This window comes from Cynocephalus volans, chromosome 13 (genome assembly GCF_027409185.1).
Source record: "Cynocephalus volans isolate mCynVol1 chromosome 13, mCynVol1.pri, whole genome shotgun sequence".
Lineage (NCBI taxonomy): Eukaryota > Metazoa > Chordata > Mammalia > Dermoptera > Cynocephalidae > Cynocephalus > Cynocephalus volans.
In genome coordinates this window covers 54,217,060-54,244,537 of record NC_084472.1, presented here as the reverse complement: position 1 = coordinate 54,244,537, position 27,478 = coordinate 54,217,060, and the positions used below count along the sequence as shown (strand labels likewise).

General features: G+C 44.5%; 1 protein-coding gene across 1 annotated transcript in view; it reads left to right on the top strand.

Moving 5' to 3' along the window:
* The window catches only part of CCBE1 (collagen and calcium binding EGF domains 1), a 265,386-nt gene that overhangs the window by 224,316 nt on the left and 13,592 nt on the right, over nucleotides 1-27,478 (top strand). Inside the window, exons 4-7 of the mRNA XM_063076979.1 lie at nucleotides 3,992-4,126; nucleotides 6,499-6,651; nucleotides 18,430-18,533; nucleotides 26,818-26,938. Coding sequence (XP_062933049.1) covers nucleotides 3,992-4,126; nucleotides 6,499-6,651; nucleotides 18,430-18,533; nucleotides 26,818-26,938 — 513 coding nt within the window. The remainder of the gene's footprint in view (nucleotides 1-3,991; nucleotides 4,127-6,498; nucleotides 6,652-18,429; nucleotides 18,534-26,817; nucleotides 26,939-27,478) is intronic.

Below are 27,478 nucleotides of genomic sequence, written 5' to 3'. Positions count from 1 at the left end.
CAGCATCAAGGAAAACTAAGGAGCAAGCCAGTTTATATACCAAAACAAATAACAATCAGTAAAACTAAAAATAAACTAGAAATAGAGGTGAAAGTGATATCAAAAACAGAAGGATTGACTGAAAGTCTAAGAAGTTGGACTCCCAGATCTTGTCCTCTACTTCCCAGACAGAATATTGCCCCTTCTTCAGTGGTGCAAAAGACCAAAGATATGTTCTTCTCAGAGGGTAAACCAGAGGCTCTTGGATTGGGGGATACCAGTCAGGGATGAAAGGGTCCAGCACTGAAAATGGAAGGATTCAGTAAGTGTTACACATCAAATTTTGAAACACACAGCCTTCTCCTTCACTTGAGTTCCAGAATAACTTTACATGTACTCCCAGGCAAGGATTTGGAAATGTCTTCTCTGGACATTCTAGACAACCCAAGGAAAAGATCTTAAAGAAATCATCATTGAAATGTATCAGCCAAATCACTTACAATGAAGCCTAGAGTTTATAAAATCTGCTATATGCAAAAAGCTTCTATTCAGCTATTTTTAATAGTCCATAAATAAATTAGAGCAGACATACAAGGATCACCAGACATTAGAGGAAAGTTTCCAAAAAGAAATATACAGGAAAAAGAGTCTTAGGGAAAACACAACCTACACAGAGAGAAGAAAACTTCAAAATAACTACCATTTATACCTCAGAGAGATGTAAAGATGATACAGTATCCATGAAACAAAAATATGATGTTAATAACAAGGAACAATAAAAGAAGAAATAAATCTTGGAAATTAAAAGTATGAAAAATAAAAACAGCAAAAGGGTTGAAAGATGAATTTTCCCAAGAATAAGGGCAAAAGATCAAAACAATGAAAAACGGTAAAGAAGAGCATATTAGAGGAACAGTTCAGAGGATGCAACCTCCAAATAATTGAAGCCCACACAGAACGTAGAGGAAGTCATTAAAGATATAATTCAAGAAAATTCTTCAGAATTAAAGGGGATTTCTAGATAAAAAGAGCCCATCAAAGACTGAAGAACTCCCACATAAAGATATTGTGAAATTTTAGTACCCTGGGGACAAAAGAAAATCCTAAAAATTTTCAGAGGATAAAAATGACTCATACAAAAGATCAAGAATTAGAATCTCATAAAACTTATCTATAGCAACACTGAAAGCTGGAGCACAGTCAAACAATGCCTTCAAAATTCTAAGGTAAAGTTTTTCATCCTACAGTTACATATTTAAACTGTCAATAATCATCAGGGTTGACAGAAAACATTTTTAGACATGCATGATCTCAAAACTTTTACCTCTTTTACAACCTTTCTCAGAAAGTCACTGGAGAATATGCTCCGCTAGACTGAGGGAGTAAACCAGAAAAGAGGGAGACATGGGATCCAGGACACAAGGATTGAACACAATAGAGGCGATGGGAATTCCCAGGACAATGGTGAATGGGCATGCCAAGTGGCAGCCATGCAACAGACTTAGAGTCCTGATTGGAGCAAGTCAGAAGTTTCTAGGAGAAACTTTCTCAAGATTAAATTGTTAAAATGTCTAATGTGTTTGCACATTTTAAGAGGAGATTTGCAAAATTGGGGGAATCCCTGGGGATGGATTAGTGATAGATTTGTAGAAAACTGAGTGTGTGGCTCAAAGTTAAGTCCAGAAATAGAGCCCTCACCAGTTATTTAACAGAGAGAACTTAGTATGAAGAATTGCTAACTAGGAATTGAGAATGGAAAGGCAAAAGAAAACACTAACTATCGTAGAGGTATCAGCTGCAGGAAGCAGCCACCACCCCTAGGCTAGGGGAACAAAAAGAAGATACTGGACTGATTAAAATTTAGACGCTCAGAGGAGGTGCCCAGTGGCATGGAACCCAGACCTCTGAGGAATGGCCCCTGGCCAGAATTGGAAGTTACCCATGTATCTGGGACCCAGACCTTTGGGAAGGGAGAACCAGATGGCTGGTGTCTCTGAAATGGTATATAACGAGGCTGATTCTGCAAGTGTTGGAATCACCACAAACTGGATTTTGCTGGTTCTGTTGAAGGAATCTGCAGCTAGTAGGATGAACAAGAGAGGCTGAGATGAGGTTGTCATGAACAGCAAGCAAACAGAAATGCACATATCCCTTCTTCATCTTCCAGCCTCCCTGTCTGTGCCTGTCTCTCTCTCTCTCACCCCTTATTGGCAGTACCTAATAGGCTGGCAATTAACAAAGGAAAAATATGGTCTCCAGAGTTCAAGTCACAGAGAAGCTCATGGAAAGGGGAGCTTGAAGCTAAGAGACAAAGCTCAATAACAAACCCCCCAAAATACACAAGATGATTCTTTTAATTCCAGGGAAGACAAAAAAGTCTTCAATAAAGGTTTAAGTAATTAGAGTATATCTCCAGACTCAGCAAAGAATAGCTTTTATGTTATCACTGTAGTGCAAACACTGAAGATGTATTGAACCAAAATTTCAACCTGACTATACTGGCCAGATGGAGGGAACAGGAAGTGTTGGGGGCGGGGGCAGGGAAATGGCTAAATGTGCACTTTTGTGTCTGGAAGTCAATAAAGAGTACTCAAAAAAAAAAAAAAAAAAAAGAAAAAGAAAAGCAGTGCAAGTTGGCCACTTAAAGATGTCGTGGTAGATAGACAAGAACCGTCAAGGAGGGTTGGAAGTGGTACCTCAAGGAAGCAGGAATGGTAGGGGAGGTTGGGAGTTACTGTCTTTTTGAAATAATCCTTTTTGGGCACCACAGTCAACGCAAGTACTTTTGACAGCCTCTGCCTTTTTCCTCCTCTCCCTGGCTGCTGCAGAATGGTGGTGACAGCTGGCAGAACAGGGCAGCCCCTAGCCATTCACACTGAGACCTTGCTCCTGAGCAAAAGGAACACAGAACATCAGTTGCCTAGAGGTGATGCTTCCTCGAGGAAATCATGTTTATCCAGAGACAGTTTGTAGGGTTGATCAGAACACCACACAGGCAAAGAAGGCCTGGAGTCACAGATGTGGGAGAGAGTTTTCAGCAAGGGCAGCTTTCCAGGTCATTGTGAGAATGGCATGAGCCTTGTCACACTCTGACCCCGCCTGCATAAAGGCTGACAGCCTACCATTCACCTTCACATGCGGCAGAGCATAGCCAGACTCACTATGTGTCCAAGGATAGTTTATCTGTCAGCACCTGGGGAAGATAAGGCAGTGATTTATGAGATGCTGGGTCTGGTCTGGGAGTAAACGTTGAGCCTGAGCTACTAGCTTAGAGCCAAAGTCCCTTCAGAGGCTCATTAAATATTAGTTCACAAGGACTGAGAGGAGAGATGCCCTCTTTCTTTACAAGTAGTAGAGTATCCACTCCAATTAGCACAGACTTAGAGCTGGAAAGAGACCTCTGGCCATTCGAACATGCCCAACCCCTTCTGAGAGTGCAGAATCAACCCTCCCTCCCCCCAGCAGGGTGCACACGTATAGGACCCCCACCCACAAGCAGGGACTCTCTAATCACTCACACACGTGTCCATTACAAAGCCCCTCTCGCACTCCTCAGAGCCTGCCTGACTTTCAGCCCTTCCTCCCACATGATGACGCCAGTGCCCATCACTGGAGCTCGCCTTTCTTTAGTGTTGCACTGGAACCCTACTGTTCCCTGTCTCTACAGCAGCTGGTGAAAAACACAAAACAGGCCCCAGGTAATGCTGCAAAGCCTAGCCATCTGAAGCATCTTTGCCCCCTGGATGTGACAAAGACCAAAGGCCAAGGCAGTGACCTAGGGGAAAAATCACAAGTGATGTTTGCTTTTATGTCACACCTTAGGTTACCCATTGCAGTACTCTTAGAAGGTTCCGAGAGCCTGAAAGAGTTAATGCTTCTCTAAATATAATAATGCTTCTCACCCTTCACACTTGCCTTTTAGCAGCGTGCAGCCCAGGAGGTCTGCTCCAGGCCGGGGCTGGGTTACTCACCTCCCCTGTGGTTGATGAGAGCTCACACTTTTCTTTTTCAGATTATGATGTTTGTGCTGAGGCTCCTTGTGAACAGCAGTGCACAGATAACTTCGGCCGAGTGCTGTGTACTTGTTATCCAGGATACCGATATGACCGGGAGAGACACCGGAAGCGGGAGAAGCCGTACTGTCTGGGTGTGTTGGGAATACACGTTATTTTCCAGCTCCTAACGATACACCTTGGTCAGATGGTTTGGTCCTTTGTTGGACCTTCTTCTTCAGCAGGACAGGCTCAGAGGAGCTGTTCTGAGCTTTGATTCCTCCCCTTAAGTCATCGTGCTTGTTAGATGGATGGTTTTGGTATTATCCTAGAGATCGGTCACTGCCTTTCATCATGATAATTAAAAGGGAATTCGTCAGAGAACTAGCACCAGTCAATCCTAATGGACAGTGAGATATAAGAGCGGGAGAAGGGAAACAAAAGTAAACTAGAATAATGTAAATAAAACAGTATAAGTGGTCAGAAAAGTAAAAACTCAGAACGAAGCAAGAATAAGTTCTGGGAAGGAAGGACGTGTCCCTATGGCAGGCAGGTTAGAAGTGAGTCCCAGGGAGCCAGAGCCAGCCACCTGGGCTGCAGCAGAGCACAGGCAGCACCGTCTGTGGCCACAGCTCATTCCCTTCGTCCTCCTTGACTGGTCTTTCCCAGCACTGCACTCCTTGAATTTCTGAGGCAGGTTCACGGCTAACTGTCCCCTGGCACTAACAGGGGATAACCTGTTTCAGAGACATCTGGGATCCTTGCTTTAAAAAATAAAGATCCTGGCCTCCCCTCCAGACTGAATGAGTCACAACTCTGTGGGTCTGGAGACGTGCATTTACAGGAGTGCCTCTAATGACTCATATGCATGGCGAGCTTTAAGAATCAGCTGGAGGATGAACTGAGGGGACTGGCAGATAGGTTCATGCAGAAATAAACTACCTGTGATGGGCAGCCCCTCCTTCTCTGACCCGGCAGGGGCTCTAGGGAGCCCCCTTTAAGAGAACTTCTAACTAGTTCCCCCCATCTGGGAGTGGCACCCGGTACTGACAAATGGAATTGGGACCGTGGCCTGTCCTACAGGGAGCATGGGCTGTTTCATATGGCCCTGGTCCCAGGCACAAGGGCTCTTATTTCAGTTTGCAGCAGCTACTGTACCCTGTTTTCATTTGTGGGTAGGTAGAACTTGCATTCTACTGAGAGTTTCATTTATTGCCGTCCCTCCTTTCAGCCGTGTCCAGAGAGAGCTCTGGGCAGTACAGGCAGATTCGTGCTTGGGTTTAGGGCAGGAACACCTGGAGAGAGGTGGTCAGCCTGGGGAATAACAAAGGAGGATCCAGATGTGACCTCCCATCTACAGATGACATAGTGTGTACTGCCAGGGCAACGAATGAATGACCACACTCCCCTCAGCACACATGGCCTGCTGGAGCCAGGGCCTTGGCAGCTTGTCCAGGGAGTGGCTGGGAAGTTGTCAACATCCTAAAGTTCAGGCTGGGCTCTGTCTGCCCGCCACATGTGCACAGTCTGGGCTGTATGGCATGGTTCCCACTCCTGCCACCTGGTGTCTTCAGCCAGCAAACAGGAAATGGAGTGGGCCTCCCTCTCTTGCCATGGTGGGAAACACTTTTGTTTCCACCCCGTGCAGCAGGGGAGCACGTCCATGATGTGCACAGTTAACACGGACTCCCAGTGGCTACTCGTTTGATGGTCTCACGGCTCATTTCTGCAGCCCATGGGGATCCGTTTGGGCCACTGATGAGACAGAAATGTCCTGGGGGGAACTCACTCCATTAGACCCATTATGAGTGTTTTGTTTTTTCAGAAGCAGCTTTTCCCAGTTACCCCTGTGTCCCCTAACTGGGAAGGAGCCATTCCTAAGTGACCTTTGGGTCACCATCATACTGTTCGCAACCTCTAGCCATAAAGGGGAACATAAATCCCTCAGCACACTAGGTACTTGCAAAAATCATTTATTTAATGTTTGCTTCTCCAAGTGTATTGCCGTGGGTTATCTCGTTTTCTCTTCTAAAGAGCTCTGTGAGGTATTTAGGGTAGGCTTCATTGTTGTTTTCTGGATCCTCCTCTGTAATTCCCCAGGCTGACCACCTCTCTCCAGGCGTTCCTGCCCTAAACTCACGCGTGAATCTGCCTGTACTGCCCAGAGCTCTCTCTGGACACGGCTGGAAGGAGAGACGGCAATAGATGAAACTCCCCGTAGAATGCAAGTAGGTGAGATATCTGAAGGCTAGCAATGACTGTACCAAGCCACGTGAACTTGGAGTGGTGGAGCCACAGTCAGGAGCCCCGTCACTGATCATTCTGTAACCATGGTGACATAGCTGGCAGTGCTGCTTCCAGGGACAGCCCATGTTTGTAGCTTCCTACTTTGCTCCAGACTTCTCTGATCGAGGTCTAGCAAAGTATCCTTTGCAGACACTAGCAAAGGGGCTAACCCCTGTGTCATCTGTTGTGTTGAAAGTGAATTCTCTGAAACTGAGTATTCTCCGCATTTGGTTTGAACCAGATATTGACGAGTGTGCCCCCAGCAACCAGACGCTGTGTGCACACATCTGCATCAACACTGTCGGCAGCTACCACTGTGAGTGTCGCGAGGGCTACATCCTGGAGGATGATGGGAGGACATGCACCCAGGGAGACAAATACCCCAATGACACTGGTGAGTAGGGCAAGTATAATTATGCTCCTTATTATATCTATTTTTATATTATATATGTTAGTTTGGGGCTTATACATAGATATATCTATTTAACATATACTTATGTGATTATATATTATAACAGAAATATAACAATGCATATTATAAAATATATATTACATGTACTATATAATATAAATTATATAAGGTTCCCAAGTACCTATATATTACATATAATGTAATTATGTATATTATATAATACATATATAATGTGTTATATGTAATTCTATAATATGTATTACATAAGTATAATACATATATGTATTACATATAATACATATTAACATACTGTATATAACATATATATAATATACAGAGACACCTGGGAGTCCAACCAGTTTCCTCAGAGAACAGTGGGCAGGAAGGGGCACTTATACAAATGGGAGATGGGACCTGGCTAAGAGAATGTAAGTTGAAGCTCCTAAAGAGAAATAGTGAAAGTCATGCCCATTAGCATCAAGGGTTGTAAGCTGGAGTGGACTGGAGGAAGCTTTTCACCTGGGCGAGTATGCTCATGGAAAAATCAGTAGAGCTTCAATTAAAAAAAAATAAAATAAAATAAAATAAAGGAAAAAAAAAAAGAAAAGAAAATCAGATATATTAAACCAAATGTATTTAGTAGGAAGATTGACAGGAAACTTAAATCTCCTTGATAATTAGTGTTTTGTTCCTAAGATTCTGATATAGTTCGTAGGCAGGTCACATACATAATTAAAGCAAATATTTAGATAAATTTTTAGAATAATTTTCCAGTCTTCTATAACAAGTACTCCAACATTAAAATTACACGTTAAAATTTAAGCATTTCATTCATTGATTTTTTAAAGCTTTCCAAACACCAAAATGCAGCATCCTAGATTATGCCAGATACGTTTCTAATGAGATCTTACAAAAGTCATTGTGGTGGTGCATGGTGAGGTTGATGGATGCAGGAATTTCTTCTAGCTTCCTAAATGGCTTGTATCAAGGAGCCCCTACATCTCTTACTAGTTTCCTAAAAAATCTTCCTTGCTGATTAATCACAGTAAGGTGGTTAGCTGGGTAGTAGATACTAATGAATACTTTCTATCTGGGGGATGATAAAAGAGGAGTAGGGAAGCAAAAAAAAAAAAAATCAGTAGAGCTTAGTTATATGTTTAGACCAAACTAGGATGAGCAGAGAAGAGGCCTTAAACACTGTGGTCTCCCAAAGAAAATGGGCAGAGATATAAACATGAAACATTTCCATGTAAGGTCACAATCTGCATGAGTGCTACTCAGAATGTAGCCCATGCCCTGTGCCTGTCCATGAACTATTTCTTGAAAACAGAAATTGTGTGTTTAGACATTTTTATACCAATTTGACAGAAGTATTTTGTTTAAGTCCAAAAGTGTATGCTTGTATTTTAGGTCTTATTTTTTCTAGCAGCTCATTTTGGTATTTTATAAAAGTATCAGTCCACAGTGAATTGGAACATTTCTAAAAGCTGGTCCTTCAGCACATCATTGAGAAGCTGATTTACACGGTGTCAACCAGATTCAGCTGAGATGTCTGGTCACTCCGGCATATGATCAGCCTAAATGTTGGGTTACTTTCTTATTTGAGTGTGGAGGAAAAATGAAAGAAGAATGAGGGGGAAGGAGAAGGGGAAAGGGAGATCTCCAAAACTGATGTCGATGCCTCAGGCAATGCCTCGAAGAGCAAAATATCACCACACTCACTGGTGAAGCAACTCTAATTTCTCTGCCAAGTTACAAGTGCCTACCTAATCATTAAAATTTAGGATTTCAGCCTATACAGGCCAATGTCAAGGGCCTTCCAGGCAGGGTGAACTTCACAGCAAAATGTACTCCACTGACAATGGTTGGCATGGTGAGTTCCCCAGAGAGAAAATCCTCGGCCATGTTGTGGGCCTCAGGCAGGTCACACAATGGCCATGGGTCCTGCACCCACCACTTGTAGGCCAGGAAGTTGCTCCCGTCTTGTGGAGCTCAGAGCCCAGCTCTTCTCTCCTTCCCTAAGGAGGGGGAGGTGGCTGGAACACCATCAGGAGAGGTTAGCAGAGCCCAGGCTATCCGTGAGCGGGGAGCAGGTTCCTAGGTTAAATTACATACATCAAGAAATGCAGGGAGATGAAAAAGCTAGAACTGTCGGGGCACTTGAGAGATGTTGATTTCTGCATGTGGCCCGAGCTCCAGGAAGAGGTGGGAAGGGGCTGCCATCAGCTGAAGACACCAAACAGCTGGGGACCAGCTGCCTCACACAGAAAAAGTACAAAGCGAAATTCTTAGGAGCAACTGGGTTGAGTTATGAGGACGCCACCATATGTCATTAGCAGCAAACTATTTGCAGCCAGCTCAGGAGTGGGCCATTTGGGATCATATGAATGAATTAGACAGCTTGGGGACACATTTGAAAGCCTGAAGCATGAGAAGCCCACCCACATGCCACCCAGAGGTGTTCATAAAGCAGGGGTAAACAGTTTTTGCCATAAAGGTTAATTGAGAAAAAATATTTACACACCTCTTTTAATTCAAAATTAAAGCTACTGCATTTTGTCCTGTGATGGAAAAGGTGGGAAAGGGGCAGGAATGTGTAACTTAGATTATGTCCTTTACTGAAAGGAAGAAACTCTTTGATAAATGGGGTACAGCTTTTTAGTCCCTATCTGTTCAAGTCCCTACTTGAGAATTATTCACAAGAAAGTAGCCTGCTAGTTTTTCATGTTGGTATTGATTTCCAGCTGTGCTCTGAGCCAGGTAGCCCCTGCTCTGGGCTACCTAACCTGGCAAGTGCATTGGCTTTTTGCCTCACACTTACGTACAGGTGGAATCCCATTTACATGGGCTTAGTAGGCAGCCTTGAGCAGCCCAATCCAGAGCATAACCATCAGGAGCAGCAGCAACAGACACATACTCCTGACTATCAGGGGGGCAGGATTCCACATTAGGAATGTAGACATAATAGGACCAAGCCCCACACATGAGGAGTTCCTGCCTGGTAGGGGAGAGTGGTCTGCAAGAAGACTGACCATAACCAGCAGGGACCCTAGAAGCCAGGTGGAATTTCCACAGACTAGCATAAGAGTTTACATGCTGAGTTTACTTGTTCTTTGGTCTCAGGTGGCCTCCACCTCTTGCACTAATTAATCCCTATGTGTTCCAACCACATTCCTTTTCAGTCTCCAAGGCAGTAAGATCCATACAGTCACCCAGCTGTGGGGTTCCCTAGGGACGGCTCTGAGTCAGAGTGCACTGACAGGTCTGCACTGGGGAGAGGCACTTACCTGTGGACATGCAAAGGCTGGGTGAGACAGGGAGGTCTCACTGTCTTTGGAATTAGCAGTCTCTAGTGCTAAGTCAGTACAGGGACCACACTCACCTGTTTCCTTTCCTGAGGAGTATCTTAAAATTTTTCAAAGTTTCAGGCAAGTACAAGAGATCAAGAATTTTGTTTAGGTGATGGCCAGTTGACCACTATGTCTGAAACATCAGTAAAAAATCTGAGTGATAATATTAGAAGGGATATATACTCATTTTAAAGCTACATGACTACACCAGTTGTCAGGTTACGCAAATCATAACGAAAAGCCAAAGTTTCATTATTTTAGTTATACTAAGTTATACTAAGTTTAGTACACTAAGTTATACAATAGCTAATTATACTAAGCTTTAGTATACTGTTAGTTTAGTTTCCATTTGCATTATCAGGACTAGGGCTGAAACCCTTCAAACGCCTTGTACAGACTGGGTCACCAGACCCCTCACATACCTGGCTGGGTCACCAGACCCCTGACATGCAGGTCCTCCCTAGGTAATTGGGAAAGATCCCGGGAGTGGTTGGCAGACACAAACTCAGTCCTCAGCAACAGCAGCAGCAGCTTACAGGTCCAGCTGCTTACAGGTCCAGTGGTGGTGGCAGCCTCACAGAGGGTCCTGGGGGCCCTAGCAGCAACAGTCTCTAGCAGCAGTAGCGGCCTCCCCATGGCACCCCCGCAGGCATCCCGGGGTTAGGGGGTGCTGTGGATCAGAGCCACTTGTCCTTCATACTTAAGTCATACTCCAGGACACCTGGGTGCACATGCACAATTACATTAGACAGTAACCAAGGAGCACCTGGGCACACGTGCCTATTTATATCAAATGCTTGACGAGATTCTGAACATCTGAGGGGCCCTGACCATTTCCTATATTTTCCCTACACTTATTTGAAACATTTTGTATCTTATCTGATATTACATTTAAGGATGTCTTTTATTTCATCCATTTCTTAATAGCATTTCCCCACATTCTGTTCTGCAGAACTTTGGGGTCCTATGAGGTGTTAATAAGCATTTCTTAATGTCCTGTGTAAAGCTACACAAATAGCTACACGATTACACCAGTTGTCAGATCGATGAAATAAGTACGCTAATTGTATGGCTAGGCATTTCATAACTAAAGTCAAAACGTTTTATTATTTTAGTTATACTGTTTCCATTTGTATTGTCAGGGCTAGGGCTCAGACCCCTCAAACCCATTGTACAGACTGGGTCACCAGACTCCTCACACGCAGGTCCACGCTACGTAATTGGGAAAGATCCCATTGGCAGACAACAGGAGCTCAGTCCTCAGCAGTAACAGCAGCAGCTTACAGCAGCAGAAGCAGTGGTGGCCTCTCAAGGGGTCCTAGGGGCCCTGGCAGCAACAGCATCCAGCAGCAGTAGCGACCACTCTGGGAGCATCCCGGGGGTGGGAGGCCTTGTCGATCAGAGCCGCTCATCCTTTATACTTAAGTTCATAACCCAGGACACCTGTATGAACATGCGCAATTACATTAGTCAATAGCCAAGAAACACCTGGGTGCACGTGCATATTTCCATCAAATGCTCTGCAAGATTCTGAACATCTGGAGGTCCCTGACCATTTTCCTATATTTTCCCAATATCCTGTTTTCAGATGTTTGGGCAAGTGTATATTACTGCACCCACTTCTTAAAGATTCATAGTGCGAGGGCATTAAAAGCTCAGAGAGATTGCCATTTAAAATTTAACTTTGATTAAACCTGAATAACCCAAAATTATTTCTTAAGAAACCCATAAATGTGTCTCAGGTGATGGTGTCCTGAAAATACAGTTTTGAAAATACTAACTTACCATCAAAGATTTTAGCTCTGGTGCCAAACCTGGTAGGCCATCTGGTCAACTTTCAGGCAACGATATTGTTAACAGCAGATGCAGCAGCCCAAGTCCAGAAGGGAGTGATTTACTGTAGACTGCACAGCATCTAGTGAATGAAAACAGGACAGTACTCCTCCCTTCTGTCATACTGAGAGAGAGTTTGTTCCTGCTTACTGTGACTTAAATGGGAGATGTCCTGTTTAATCGAGTAAGAACTGGCTGTTGGTGATACCACTGAGCCTTATTATAAAACAAAACTCATTGCAGAGATTAGGCTGGGAATTCTCTCCTCTTTCTCTCCCCTCCTCATCTTCCTCCAAATATAGCAGCTACAAAAAGTTTTTTTTTTTTATATACTGATACAGATCCACTCTCTGCTGAATTACACGCCTCCAGCAGCAGCCTTATGAAAGAAGGTCTCAGTATTTAATTTTCAGTTGCTAGTCTCCACTGAATCCACCACATATGCACAGAGGATGAGCATTTGGCTTTATATTTTACTTAGAAAAAATTATAAAACCAGTAACCAAGGATATTTGGGGTGGAGACTGAGAGAAGTAATTCATATGCATAATTAAAATTATGAGGCACATTGTTTGCCCTGAACGTTAAAGTCATAACTAGTGATGAGAGCACTGGGAAGGGTAGGGGCTGGGCTTGATAGGTCTGGGGGGGAGGGGGAAATCAGGTGCCCTGGAGTCCTTTTTTGACAGCTGTGACGCCATGGAAAGTTCCTTGGCTTGGAAGTTAGAAGAGCTGGTAAGCACAGCTCGTTCAGATTTAACTAGCTAGTGATACCGGGCAGGTCTCTGGGCCTCAGTTTCCTCACCTGTGGACAAAAGGGTTGAACTGCATGAACTGTGAAGACCCTTTCACTCTCAAATCCTTTTAAAAATTTGGCGTGATTAGCATAAGTAATATAATCCCCGGCCAGCCTGTGATCCCTGTGCATGTCTCAGTTCTTTGTCCTCCATTTAAGCAAGTACCAAATTTGAAAATACTACCATGCTTGACAGTATGCCCAGTTCAACACCTTCTGAGCAGAAAACTTTCCTTACAATAGCTAGAAGATGAATAATTACACTTCTGAACATTTGACTCAGCAGTAAGAAATGTTAGGGGCCAAAAGAGCCCTGCATTCTGGAACATCAGAGGCAGCTAAGCGGTTTCACCTGTTTGGGGCTAATTTATCACCCCGTATGTCATCATGATAATTTTTTGATGACGAGGTAATGATTATTGAGTATAAACACATGTGACTGAAATCACCTGTCCCTCCTTTGTTCTATTAATTTAACTTTGGGTTGTGCAGTGTCTGTAATGTTATAGTCAGAGGAATTTAAAACCGAACACGGCCTCCAGTGGTTATTAGGAGTGCAGGCAGAGAGTAGAAGGGGGCGTGGTCCCAGAACAGCCTCTGCTGATTGAAAGGCTGCAGTCCACAGATTTGGGGACACGAGCCGTCTGGCTAGTAGACATTCAGTCACTTTGATTTTGTCTTTCAAAATATGTACCTGGAGCCAGTTTAGTCGCCCCAGGGAGTCTGTGTAGCACAAATGGGGAGACAAATTAAGGAAATGTTGGCTCCGTAGTAATTAGCTTGCTGACCTTTATTTTTCAGCTATTGTTTATTTTCTGATAACATGACCATGACCCCCAGAGTCACCTATTACAGTTCAAAATGTCAGAGACGGCCAGGTGTTTCATATAACTTTCCACCTCCTCTAATCCATAGATCGGTGTTTCTTGACCTTGCAATTACCTGGGGAGCTTTACAACTGCTGATACTGTTGCCTCACTGCCACCCCCAGATGGGCAGGCTTCAGCAGAATCCTCAGGATTTTTAAAAGCCCCCTTAAGTGATTGTAATGTGCCGTCAGGGTCGAGCACTACTTCCAGAGCACAAATCTGCACAATCGACTTTTACAAACATATTTTGTTTGTTGGTGACACTGTTCATATGAAATATGTTGGGAACATTCTTTGGTTTTTCTAAGTTTATTAGATACTGCTAGTATATTGGAGGCATTACATTACTAATACTTAGTATATGCTACACAACTCCAGTAAAAATTAGAACTCTGTGCCCCCATGTGGCTAATCAATAGTATTACACCTTTAAAATCCGAACAAGGTGGAGCATGATGGGATGCCTTGCCAGACTTTTCTCAGAGACGCGTGACCACACCGCATTCATGGCGAGGACTGAAAACATGCAGAGATGTCTATCCTGTTTTGTAAATTCATTGTTAGTGTGGCACACGTAAGATGGTTTTTAGCTCATATTGGCATCACTGCAGACAGATAGGAAGGTGGGTGAGCCCCAGTTCAGAATAGATTGTGTGTTCTAAGTCGACACACACAAAGATGACATGTTTTATTTATCTGCAAGCTCTCTGAGAGATGGTATAAAGTGCCCTATCCCACCTCTCTAATTTTGTAGGGAACTTAATCATAAATAATGATACCAACAACAATAAGTAATACTAATAACAACGAGTTACACGTATGGAGAATTGCCCAGGACTAGGCACTGTTCTGGGAACCTACTTGTGCTATTTCATTGACTCCTTATAGCAACCCCAGGTGGTAGGTGCTATTACCATTTTACCATTCAAGGAACAGATGCTCAGAGAAGCTGTGACTTGTCTAACCTAAGAGGTACTAAGTGACAGCATCGAGATTCGAATCCTGATCATCTGACGCCACCAGAGCTACACTCCTGCTGTTGTGCCGCATGCTCCTGTGTTAGTGGGAGCTTCAGATCTTTTGGATGACATTAATCTTGATTCTCTGTATTCTGATAATTCCATAAAGGAACGGACAACAGCCCTTGCATTTTCATGTGAAAGGTCACTCAGCAGAGCTGCTTCCCTGGAGCCTGCCTGGCAGATAGCTCTCGAGTGTTCTCAACAGAGCTTCCAATAGCAGGCTCACTGCCCACCCCCACACCAAGACAGTTGATTGGGGCCCTGTAAGTGCGTTGTCTCTACACAGCACTCTGGGAGACCTAAAGCAATTTACTTTCCTGCTCTGGATCTTATTTTCCTTATCTAGAAAAGAGATTGAACTAAAGATGTGTCCTAACATTCCATGATCTAAATAGAGTCTAGAACCTGGTAAAGAAGTTGATCTTATCGTGAAATCATCAAATTGCTTAATCACACCAACATTTGGAAGAGTCTGCTGAGCAGGTAAAAGTAGAAATGGAAAGATGGGCTTTTAACTTTTGTTTGTGACAGCACAGCTCTGCCAACAGGGCTAACTTCTTAAAAGAAAGTCAATGGTAAATTGTTAAACCAGGTATTCTCACTTGTTTTGCATTCTCAGGGCCTCAGGCAGGGCCTGGCTAATAGCAGATGCTCCATAGGTAGATAGGAGGAAGGGAACATTGCGTGGATGGATGGGTGGGTGGACGGACAGACAGACAGATAGACAGGTGTTGGGAAGATGGGATGGGATAAATAGATGGATGGGATTATATAAATTGACCAGTAGAAGGGATGGAATGAATGAATGTCTAGGTAGAGAGAGATGGATATCATTCACCTGTCCTTAGGTGTTAACAAATCTAGTAAACCTGGAGCCTGGGTCATCTGTTTATGCAGGGGTCCATCGTTCTCTACAATCAACACAAGCAAAGTTGGTTAAGGCTTCAGTCCTTTACCACGAAGTGTATTATTGCATGGAAATTGCCTGGGTCAGTGTGATGTTGGAGGCTATTCTAAGTAACTCTAGCTCTCCTCAGATTTATTAAAGTTCCATTGGCAAGAGAATTATAAATTGGTACACTGAATAGGGGTAAAGAGCCCACAGGAAATTGATTTGCAGAAAAGGTACTGGACTTAGATTTAGGATACCTCAATTTTAAACCCACGTGAGCTACTTGCTAGATGACCTTCAGGAAGTTGTCAGACCTCAGTTCCCTTATTCTGATGTTCTGTTTATACTACCATTGCTGGGGTTGTCAAGCAAAGGAAATTTGAAGGATTTGGTGGGCCTAAAGGCTGTGCTAGGCACTGTCTCCCCTTTACCTACTGCCAGGCCCTGTGCCAAGGATTTTACATGTATTGCCTCATGTAATCGTCACAACAGCCTTGTGTGGTAGTCATTGTTTTTCCAATGTTATGGCTGAGGAAATTGAGGTTTATAGAGCTAGTCAGTGACAGAGTTGGGACATGCACCCAGGACAGTGTGACTCTAGAGCTTGTGCTATTAACAGTTGCACTTCATCTCCAAGCCAAGACCTTGCCTGCTCCTTCTCATTGCTCAGCTCATTATTACACAGCCGCAGCCTGAGTCAAAGCCATTCTGGTGTGCCAATTGAACATGGGGGGAGGGGAGCGGGAGCACAGGCAGGGAAGCTACTGGGAGGGCAGGATTAGCCTAGAAAGTGGGAATTAATGTGGTGTGCCTGTTATCTTGCATGCACACAAGCTGGATTTTGAAAGACTACCACTTTCCCAGAGATTCAAGTGTTTTTCTCAGTTACACACGTAAAACCTGCACAAGTATATTCAAGAATTGCCCTGTTACTTATGGAAGCTCAGCTAGAAGGAGCACCGCTTCTCCCACTTCAACCTCCTGGCTTGGAAAATATGTGCCTGGCTCTTGTGCCCCAAGCCTCAGGCTTTCCATGGGTGCAGGGATGGGGGCGTGGCAGGTGAGCTCTGAAACCGCCCCCCCCCACCATGCTGCAGGTGGGTAGTGTGAGCTCTCAGCTGCCGAACTGCCTCTGGGCCTGTTCCCCTCCCAAAGAGCAGAAGCACTGGTCCTCACGTACATCACCAGGCAGAGGGAAGGTGAGCAGGGCTGCGTGAGGAGGGTTCACCTGAGCATGGGGTTCTCCTCCTGCCTATGCATCAGCTTCCTAGGGCTGCCATAGCAACATACCACATGCTGGGTGGCTTAAACAACAGAAACTTATTGTCTCAGCTCTGGGGGCTAGAAGTCCAAGATCCAGGTAGCTGCAGGCTCGGTTCCTTCTAAGGGCTGTGCGGGGTAAGCCATTCCAGGCCTCTGCCCAGCTTCTGGTGCTTTGCTGGCAGTGTTTGGTGTTTCTCGGCCTCTGCCACATCACCCCAGTCTCTGCCTTCACCTTCACATCACACTCTCCCTGTGTCTATGTCCAAATTTCCCCTTTGCATGAGGACACCAATCATATTGGACCACGCTACTCCAGTATAACTTCGTCTTAACTAATTATATCTGCAATGATCCTATTTCTAAATAAAGTCACATTCTAAGGCACTGAGGGTTAGTACTTCAACAATGAATTTTGGGAGAACACAATTCAACCCATAAAGCCATTTCAGAAACATTTTTAGAGCATCCGCTATGAGAGATACCAGGAAATGACTGGTTCTTAGGGTACTTACACTCCAGGCTGTGCACTAATAGCCCCTCCACAGGGAAGCCTAGAAGACCCAACAGGTGAGTGGGACACATAGTAAATGCTACCTGACTACAGAGGACTGCAGTGTCTTGGGGGGGGTAGAGAGATTGGGCCTCATGGAACAGTTGATCAGGGTCTTGGTAGGATTCAACAAGTGGAGATAGAAGAGAGGGCTTTGTTGAAGACAGGAACAGTAGGAAGAAAAGCATATGGGCCAGGAGGCACAAGAGATGATTTGAAAGTGACACGTTACCCAACTGTCCCTGGTCCACATTCCAGATAGTGGTTGTTACATCACCCAATGCCAACGGGCTTCTAAGCCAGAGGAGTTTGCCCTGTGCCATCCCAGTAGAGCACTCCCCCCCAACACACACACACACACACACACACTCTTGGTCTTGGTCCACCCTACTGCCACCTTTTGTGCAGACCTTAGTAGTCTGCGCATGGTCCTCAGTAGCAAGATGGTCCGGGTGTCTCATCTCCTCTGCACACAGGCTGGTGCAGCCCGTCCCACTGCCAGGCAGACGAGAACTATCCCAATTCTCAACCATGTCACCATTTGCTTCACCCACATTTTTCTTTAGCAAAAAATGATTTCCTAAAAAGCCCCTGGAGCATCCAATGCCCCACGAGATGGCTTTGGGACTCTTCCCAGTGGGCTGGCCAGGCAGCCTTTTCATTGCCTGTCCCAGGCAAGGCTGTCCAGAGTGCCTGGCACGTTCCCTGTCTAGCCTTCCATCTCAGTCAGGTCGGCTCCCAGCCCCTGTCCACGACCCTGCCAACTTCCTTTTAAAGACCACCTGTGGGAGTCCCATTGCCTGAGCTGGGGGAATATTTATAGTGCATGAACATCAGCCCTTTGAGGGGAACATAAATCACATCAGATTTGTGGAGCCTGCATACGGAGGTGCTGGGAAAAGGGCCGTGGTACACATTTTCACACATGAAAAGCCAGCATCTTTCTAGGATGCCTAAATAGTGACAGCTGGGCCTGAAGTGTACCGAGGCCTCTCTCCTTCTGTCCTCTCCTGCCTGACCTGGGGTGTGCTGGCGGGGAACTGAGAACTGTAAAATCACCAGCATCCGTGCCAGGCACGTTTTGCTGTCACCCACTCTGCCCCCGGAAATGCCTTTCCTGATGCTGTCTCTGGGACTGGGTTTCAGCCAGCCTCGCAGACAGAACTGACCAGTCTCCTTTCTCAGGCCATGAGGAGAAGTCTGAGAACGCAGTGAAAGCTGGGACTTGCTGCGCCACGTGCAAGGAGTTCCACCAGATGAAGCAGACGGTGCTGCAGCTGAAGCAGAAGGTAGGTGCCGGGTATGGTAGGAACAGTGGTACCTAATGAAAGGAGGGCTCGGTGGAGATACAGTGGAAGAATGTTCAGGAACGATGAGAAAATAAATCATTCACATTGAGCATTCCCTGCAGTCAATGCCAGCTGGGTTTGGAGGATGCTTTTCCCACCCACCTACAGAGCTGACCTTCTAAAAGACAGCAAACCACAGTGAAGGCAAGAGATCAAGGAGATAATTATTAAGCTAGATGCTAGGTGAGGGGCACATGGTGAAACCATAGAGGGTGAGCCACGACTGTTGCCCTTTCTTGTAAAATATATGTTCAGACACATGGCCCTGGGGTAGACCATGTGATTCTGTTTTATGTATATTTTATCTGTAAAGAACATCCTATGAACTTCCATAAACTAGTGAAGAATTTCTGCAGCAGCTTTACTTTTCACATTTAAAAATTATAGCCTGTGCTTTGTCTGGGTTCCGTGCCCCCAGGAAAGCAGCCCTTTGGGTGCCTTCTGTCACCGAGAGTGAGAACTGACTCAATTTATAAAAGCCTCCACAGACGCCTGATGGAATATCCATCTGATCTCCAGTAACGTTGTTAGACTGTGAGTAATGCCCCCGTGATGGATCTAGTGACCTGACTTATGGAACAACTCTCCTGGACCCAGATAGACATTGTTTATCATACCTAAGGTTAGTCAATTTGCTAGTGTGTCAGCAATTCAGAAATTGCTCTTGTGCTGATAAAAAAAAAACTTACTAGTTTATTTATGTACTTGCTTCTACTCAAGGCTCTTAGTATATCAAAGAGGTGTATGTAATCTGTTTAACTTTGGCATCCAGTTATTCTAAAGGGCAAAAGGGTGAGTGTGAGACAGTATCTCTTTTCCATGTTCAACAAACATGCAGCCAGCCCCTAATGAAAACCACAGCTACCAGTTAAACAAGCACATCAACAGGCAGAGAAGAGAAATAGCTTCGCAAGCCTTTGTTGAAGATGTGATTAACTTTAGCAAAGGCATGTATGCATTTGATGTATAATTATGAATAAAACACAGATCTGACCCCAAATAGCTTGTGATCTTATAGGGAGACCAGGCATGAAATCTTTTATGTATATCAGTGTAAACACAGAGATATAAACAAACACGCCTCATACAGATATCCTTGTGCTGAGCTTAGATTAATATTAGTATTTATTGAGCAAACCCAAGAAAGGGTTCAAGGAAGAAGTAAGTTTGCATTTCCTAGGCTAAAGGATTAGGGCTTGGGAGAGGCTGTTGATTAACATCTCAAGGCATAAAGTTACCCTCACTTTCCTTCCCTGGAGATAATCCACAAGCCATAGGGAAATTCATTCTAGCTAGGGTGATCTTTAGGAACAGTGGGGCTAAATATCACAAATTGTTCAGAAATCTAGTTGCTAATTCAACATCTGGATTTCCATTAACCTCCCTGCAACATTTTGATCTATAAAATAAGAAATATTTTTTTAAAGTTAAAAAATTTGTATCGAGATACCTGTCTATAGAGCTATATGAAAATCCACAAGATCTTATTATTCCAACAACTCTCATGCAGTTGGTTGGACTACAATTGGTCTATCAATACCAAATTCTCCCTGCAAGTGCATTATGGCAATTAAACTAACGCTGAACATTTAAGGAACATTATGAGGAGCAATTCATTTTTAAAGATACCTATTAGAATGTGTTGCATTCTGCAGTTTGTAAAGCAGTTTTATTTACAGAATCTCATTTAATCATCACCATAACCCTGTAAGGAAGATGCTGATATTCCCACATAGGTGCAGTAACTGCCTAAGAGGCCAGACCTAAAACCTAGATCTTCTCACTTCTGCTCCTGTGCCAGTGTTTGGATTGTCAGTTAGTTTTTAATATCATCTTGATACTGCTAATGCCATCTGTTCCATTTGCAAAAGAACGTAGGACATCTAAGAAGTAAGTACCAGGTATCTTGGACTGTGGCCAATTCCACGGTATAAAATGGTGTGTAAACATGTGGACTGCACCATGAATGTACAGTCAAGCAAAATCCCAACTGTGGGAAATACTGCAGGTCAAATGCCCTGGTTTCTTCAGTCGATAAAGTATAAAGAAAAGAGAGGTGAAGCAGCAAGCTGCAGAGTACAAGAAACTTAAAGACCTATCGTTTGTTAAATGCACAAGACTAAAACCAACGTGTCTAGGCATGCACAGTTGGGTAATAAATTATTTTTTAAAGCACAAGAAGTGATTAACATGAAAGTCAGGAGTGGTAACTTTTGGGGGGAGGGAGGAGACTGATTGTGACAAGACACAGAAGGGAAACCTGGGGTGGCTGGTAAAGTTCTATTTGTTGACTCAAGTATTCAACAGAAGGGTGCTTGTTTTCTGATAATTTGCTAAGGTGTATATTTGTTTTGTGGGATTTCCAGATTCTGTGCTTTATTTTCTTTTTTCGGGTTTTTTTTTTTTTTTTTTTTTTGTGACCAGTAAGGGGATCGTAACCCTTGGCTTGGGGCCGCCCGCACCGCGCTCAGCCAGTGAGCGCACCAGCCATCCCTATATAGGATCTGAACCTGCAGCCCCGGCGCTCCCAGCACTGCACTCTCCCAAGTGAGCCACGTGGCCGGCCCCTGTGCTTTATTTTCTAATAAAAAATAGAAAAATAAAAAGTTTTTAAAAATGGTGTGCTGAGCCCAGTGCCTCCATCTCCACCATTTCTTCTGTGGTGTGGGGAAAAGAAAAACAGGTGATCTGGTGAGAAAGGGAGAGTATGGCGATAGATAAAATAGTTGGTTTTTTGACTTGTAGAAAGGTTTCTCTGCACCATCCAAGCTTTGAAGAAAAATCAGAGCTCATGAACCTGTCAATTTTTTAAAAGTCACTTGTGTTCCAGTTGCAGAGATTCTTTGATTTGAGAGTGGGATAGCTACAGAGAGTCGCAGGAAAGTGAGACTCCAGAAAGAGAGGCTCGGCACTCTCAGTAATCCAGGATGGACTGGTGTGTTCAGCCTCCCCTCGTGGCTGCCTGGGGAGCAGGGAATTTCTTTACTCTTACAACAGCAAACTTCTCCCCACAGTGAGCCACAGTGAGCAGTTGAGGGAAATGTGAAAAATGATTCAGGGAGTGTTTGGTGAGCCCCTGCTGTGCCCTACCATGGGCTGTGAAATGAGAAAATACAAAACAGTATGGAAAGGGTCCTACCTTTTACTGTTTTATGGGGAAACCAAGCCAGTAGTGTCAGTCACAAACAATGGGCAGATGGAGTGGGGTAGACAGGCAAGCTTGAGAAGTTGGCGGTCAGTGAGGTTTCAAAAGCGAGCAGATTTGCAGCCTGCTGTCTGTACTTGCTTACACTAGCACTGCCTTTGTTGTCAGGCAAATACATGACTTACTCTGCTACCTTGATCTATTTACTCTGTAAGATGAGTTTTCTCAGGATTGTCAGGAAGAATAATCCACATTAAAGTGACTATATATTGATTTGCCAAGTACCATAGTAATATCAAGAGAGGCTGCTTGGTGGCTGAGAGCACACATTCTAGAAGCAAATTGGCTAAATTTAAATTCTAGCTGTACCACTTGCTGGCTGTGTGACCCTGGGTAGGTTACTTAACCTCTCAGTTCTATAAAAAGGGGTTAATACCTACTACATAGGATTCTCATGATGATCAAATGAGTTAATATTTATAAAGGACTTAGAGCAATGCCTGCCATCTAGAAAGAGCTCTGTAAATGTTTACCAAATAAATAATGAACATTAATTATTAGCACTTGTCAGTGCTTTACAGGCAGCATCTCACTCATCCAAACAGCTCTGTGACGTAGATCACTATTACGAAGGCTAATATGAGATAATGATACTCATAATTACATTGATTGGAATCCAGGAGAAACTCTTCTTACATTACCACAATCTTCTTCCCAAACACCTGGCATCCTACAAGCCCATCTTCTGCATTTGTGCAGAAAGTCAAGCCAGGGATTCTGGACAGCGTCTCTACAGCACCAGCCTTACCTTTCCACTCCTCCTGCTGACGCACAGAGGAACTGAGGGAGCCAAAATGTATCACCCAGCGGAGGTCAGCCAGGAGCCTCAGGTCAACATTTACCGGCTCATGTCAGAACTTTTACATGGAGTGAACCGAGCATGGAGGGCTGGGAAAGGCTCAAGGGAGCAGCTCTGAAGCCCGTCCATGTGCAGGTCTCATCTTCCGGTCCTGCTGACAAAATTTCATTTTATTTATTTTTTTAATTTTTATTTTACCATTTACTTGTACATGTTCGTGGGGTGCGGGGTGTTGTTTCAATACATGCATATACTGCACAATGATTCACTAAGGGTAGACAGCATAGTTTTGTACCCATTAGTCCCCCACTTCTCCTTCCCAGCTCTCTCCCCTCTCAGCCTCTGGTAACCATTATTCTACTTTCTACTTCTATGAGAAGCACTTCTTAAAAATTTTTTAGATTCTACATATGAGTGAGATCATGTGGTATTTGTTTTTCTGTGCCTGACTTCACTTAACCTGACGGTTTCCAGTTCCTTCCATGTTGCTGCCAATGATAGTGTATCTTTTTTTTAATAGCTGAGTAATATTCCATTGTGTGTATACACCACAGTTTGTTTATCCATTCATCCATTGATGAGCTTGTAGGTTGATTCCATCTCTTGGCTATTGTGAATAGTGCTGCGATGAACATGGGAGTGCAGGTGTCTTTTTGAAAAATTGGGTTAATTTTCTTTGGGTATACACCCAGAATAGGATAGCTGTAGTCATCTTGTCTAAACCTCTCATTTTGTACACACAAAGAAGAATATCTGGAAAGGTGAAGGGACTTACCCAGAGTCACACAGGTGCTCAGAAACAGAGCCAGGAGTGACCCCCAGGCAGAGAGTTTCTGCTGTGTCAGTGATGATGGCTGGATGCTGGGCTGGGCACATCAAAGACATCACTTTAACCCTCCAACAGCCCCTTTAGGTGGACGTTACAATCTCCATTGTATAGATGAGGAAATGCAGGTTATATAGCTTACCCCAAATCTCACAGGTAGAAAGTGGCAGGGCTGAGATTTGAGCATGAGTCTGCCTAACACCAAGGCACATGGCTAGGATCCACATTTCAGGTTTTCAGCTGGAAGTGGATGATAAAATTGGACCCATCTTCAGCTTCCAGGGCTGGCCTCTGTCCTGTAGTTGGGATACATTTCCTTGTAAGGTTCCCTCACTCATTGGCTCACTCCCCACACCATCCCCAGGACCACAGACACTCATTTGCAGGTTGGAGTGGTCTGTTGCAGTGACACAGTGACACCAGATAATTTTAGATAAACCCCAGGAACACAGCTGTATCCGAGTGGTGACTATGAACCAGGAGCCCTGACCTGAAGTTGTGCAAAGCTGAGTTTCAGACTGCACAAGATTTTGATTCTTAGTCACCCCTGTTGGATTCTAAGTAGTGATCACAGGGGAATTGAATTGGTGACATCCCTTGCACGTTGCGATTCCTTGTAACTTTTGAAGAACGTTAGTTCTTCTCAAAATATGGAGGAAGACCTTATGTCTGGAAGGCAGTGGGTGGTCAGGAATCTCTTAGCTCATGGACCTGCAAGGCTGTCTTTATCCAAGGATGTTAGTACTAGCTAAAGGCTTCTAAGTTTCCTAAGAATGCATGCTCAAAAGTCCTAAAGATACTGAGGGGACCCTTTGGAAGATAGCGTTGAAGCTTGAGTTTCCTGTCCCTCTGAGCATCCTTGCACCCTGAGCTGGATGTATTTCCGTAGATTTGATTTCAGTTGGAAATCCAAGTGGGAAAAAAAACCATAATCTTGAGGAAGTTCTAGATGAGGAGACATCCCAGGCTCCAATAGGACACCTAGGGCAGCTGAGTGGGAAAAGGACCTCTTGATTCCAGGAGAGTCTGACACCTGCACTGCAGGTGCATGGGGAAGACTGAGCAGGAGGAGCAGGAACGACTCCATCTGCCTCATGGCTCAATTTGTTCTTTATGCTGGGCAGGAGGGATACATCCAAAAACCTCTCTCACTTTCCCCTGGCCTTATCTTAGAGAAAAATCTCAAGTGCTTCATTAGGGGTTAATGGGGTACAGGACTAGGGCAGTCACCTTACAAAGTAGCTAGAAGGATTTGTTCTCCATAAGATACATCAGGTAAAGGTTGCTTGCCAAAGTGCAAACCACATGTTCACATGCTATTTATTTTCATTAATATTGGATTTCTTCTGTTGGCAAGAATATCTGCCTCTGTGACTAAGAGAAATCATCAGCTTCTAAAGCTGTATCAAGAGGCCCCAAGCCCAGCAGCCACCCAGGAGGAGGACAGGATCCTTGCCAGAGGTCCCAGCAGAAGTACGTTTCATAATGGGAGTTCTAAATGCGATCATAGCCAAACCTCCAATGCTCAGAAACAGACACTAGTGCAGGAGCCAGAGGACCTTCAGAAGCCAGATAAGATCATCTGGGACAAATCTTCCCTAGTCTACCTGAGGCTGTTCACAGCCTGCTGTCTTGGCTGTAGCTCAGTAGATGTATTTTGTGGTCCCCCGTATGACCACCTCAGGCCTAGGCTTGGAGGATTCAAGATCTCATGATCCTCTTTTACTCCATTTCCCTGCTATTTTATTATCAAGCCAGTTGCCTAGCCCCTGGTGAGAAGTTCCTTTCATATTAGAGATACGTGCAGGCCCTGAAGTACCTGGGCAGGCATCACTGGGTGTGCCTTACCATTCTGCATTGGGTCCTGATTGGGGGTCTATAGTCTCTTGGGGAAAGGAGGAAATCCCCGAGGAAGGAAATTACAGGTGATAGATCCTGACTTTGCTATGAAGGCAGGAAGTAAAGGAAACTCCATGGTTGTTCACATCAACATTCAGCTGTATGTTTTTTCATCCCCAAAGTTGTCATTCGGAGTTGATATAAGCCTCAGAGGAAGAACTATGCACAATTTTTAATTTAGTGCTCTGTGTTGGGGCTGAACCCCATAGACCAGGACCATAGTGGCAGGTGGCCACCTCTGATCATGCACAGACAGTAGGTACCTCTCTCAAAAGCTCAGATCCCAGGATGGGTTTAGAGCCTCGGAACGCACTGAAGGGTAAGGATGGGATCTGCCACACCCCTTCTCCAGTGCTATGTTGCCCTCTGCCAGAGAGTCCCCAAGCAGGGCCTTGTCCGGGAGGATGGAAGACAGATGCAATGTGCTTCAGAAAGTGGCAAAGATGCCTGGTTCTCACAGGACTCTAGGACACAGACTAAGTCCTCAGGAGGTAGCTCTGGTGCTTAGAAATTTGTCTTTCCCCACTTGATTTTGCACCCCCAAATTAGCTTCTTGGAAGAGACTAGAACTACCATTTGTCAGGCATTTAGAATGTCCCAACTCCTGTGCTGGGCATTGACATACGGTTCTTCATTTCATCCTCACAGCCCTCAAGGTGAGTGTTACTGTTCCCTTTTACCAGCGAGGAAAGGAAAGTTGGTAGCATTCAGTTCTCGCTGAAGTTTTCACAGAGTCACACAGTGTACCTAATCTCCAGCTTGCGAAGGTCATTCACTCGTGCAGTCCTCTGGCTTCCCTTAGAAGGAGTGGCCTGACAGAGCAAGGTTGAAGCCTCAGTGCCTTTCAGTCCTGGTCCCAGATGTTACACACAGTCATTTCTGTTATGTTCTGTTCATCAGAAGCATGTCGCTAAGTCCAGCCCATGCTTGGGAAGAGAGGAGTGTCAAAGAATGTGTGGACACATTTTAAAACCACTGTAATCACTGTTGCCCAGCTGTACTGAAGCCACCCCTGAGTGTGCGGGTGAACTGTCAGCCGCGTTTTTGGACCAGGCTCCAGGGCAGAGAGTTCTTTAAGGGCAGGGACCACATATCAGACACTATGCAGCCATAGAACCAAGCTCATGGTCTGGCTCATGGTAGCTATTCAATAAATGTTTGAGACATAAAGCAATTAATTAACAAATTGAGAGTATGAAACAGGTGGATTCTATTAATTATGATAATAATGGGGTCTAATGACACATAGACAATCTGGAACCTATGTAGGTTCATCCACTAACTAGTTCGATGATCTCATGCAAGTTGTTTTCATTAGAAGGCCACTAAGTTTAGAAAGAGGATCTCTACAGTCCCTTTGAGCTCTAACAAGCACTGATAAATAGAAAATTATTACAAAAAGGCTTTGCAGCCTGTGCCAACAGCACAAATGCAGAGAATCTCCCTCGCAGTGGAGCCCTTGCTTCCTCACCAAGGTTTCCTCTTCTCTTTGCAGATTGCCCTGCTCCCCAACAATGCTGCTGACCTGGGCAAGTATATCACTGGTGACAAGGCGCTGGCCTCAAACACCTACCTGCCAGGACCTCCTGGCCTGCCCGGGGGCCAGGGTCCACCCGGTGAGTGTGGAGGAGGGCATAGGAGGGTGATGGAGTCTCCAGCAAAGGTGGGCCAAGAGCTCACAGTTAGTGGGGGTGGATGGTGTTCTCGGGCTCCCATCAAGGAGACCCTAAGCAGAGTCCAGGGAGCTGCCACATGCCTGGGTGAGAAGAGGCCTTGGCGAATTAGGCCCTCCAGCCTGAAACCCTCACAATCAATTGCAATTTGGGAGAAAAGGTGATTGCCCTGAGTTTGGATAAGACTCCTAAAGATTTAAGATCCTTAAAGATTTTAAGTTACAGAGAAACAAAATGAGAACTACTTTTTAACTTTATTATGGAAAAATTTTAACGTATCCAAAACCGGAATTGTATAATGGACCCTATGGGTTCATCCCCCAGTTTTAACAATTCATGACCAGCCTGGTTTCCAATATTTCTCAATCTTTCCACCTTCCCTTATTATCTGTTAACGTATTTACATCAATATTTATTGTTATATCTTTTTCATTGTAAGTCAGTTTTATTGAGATACAAATTATATTACAGTTTGATGAGTTT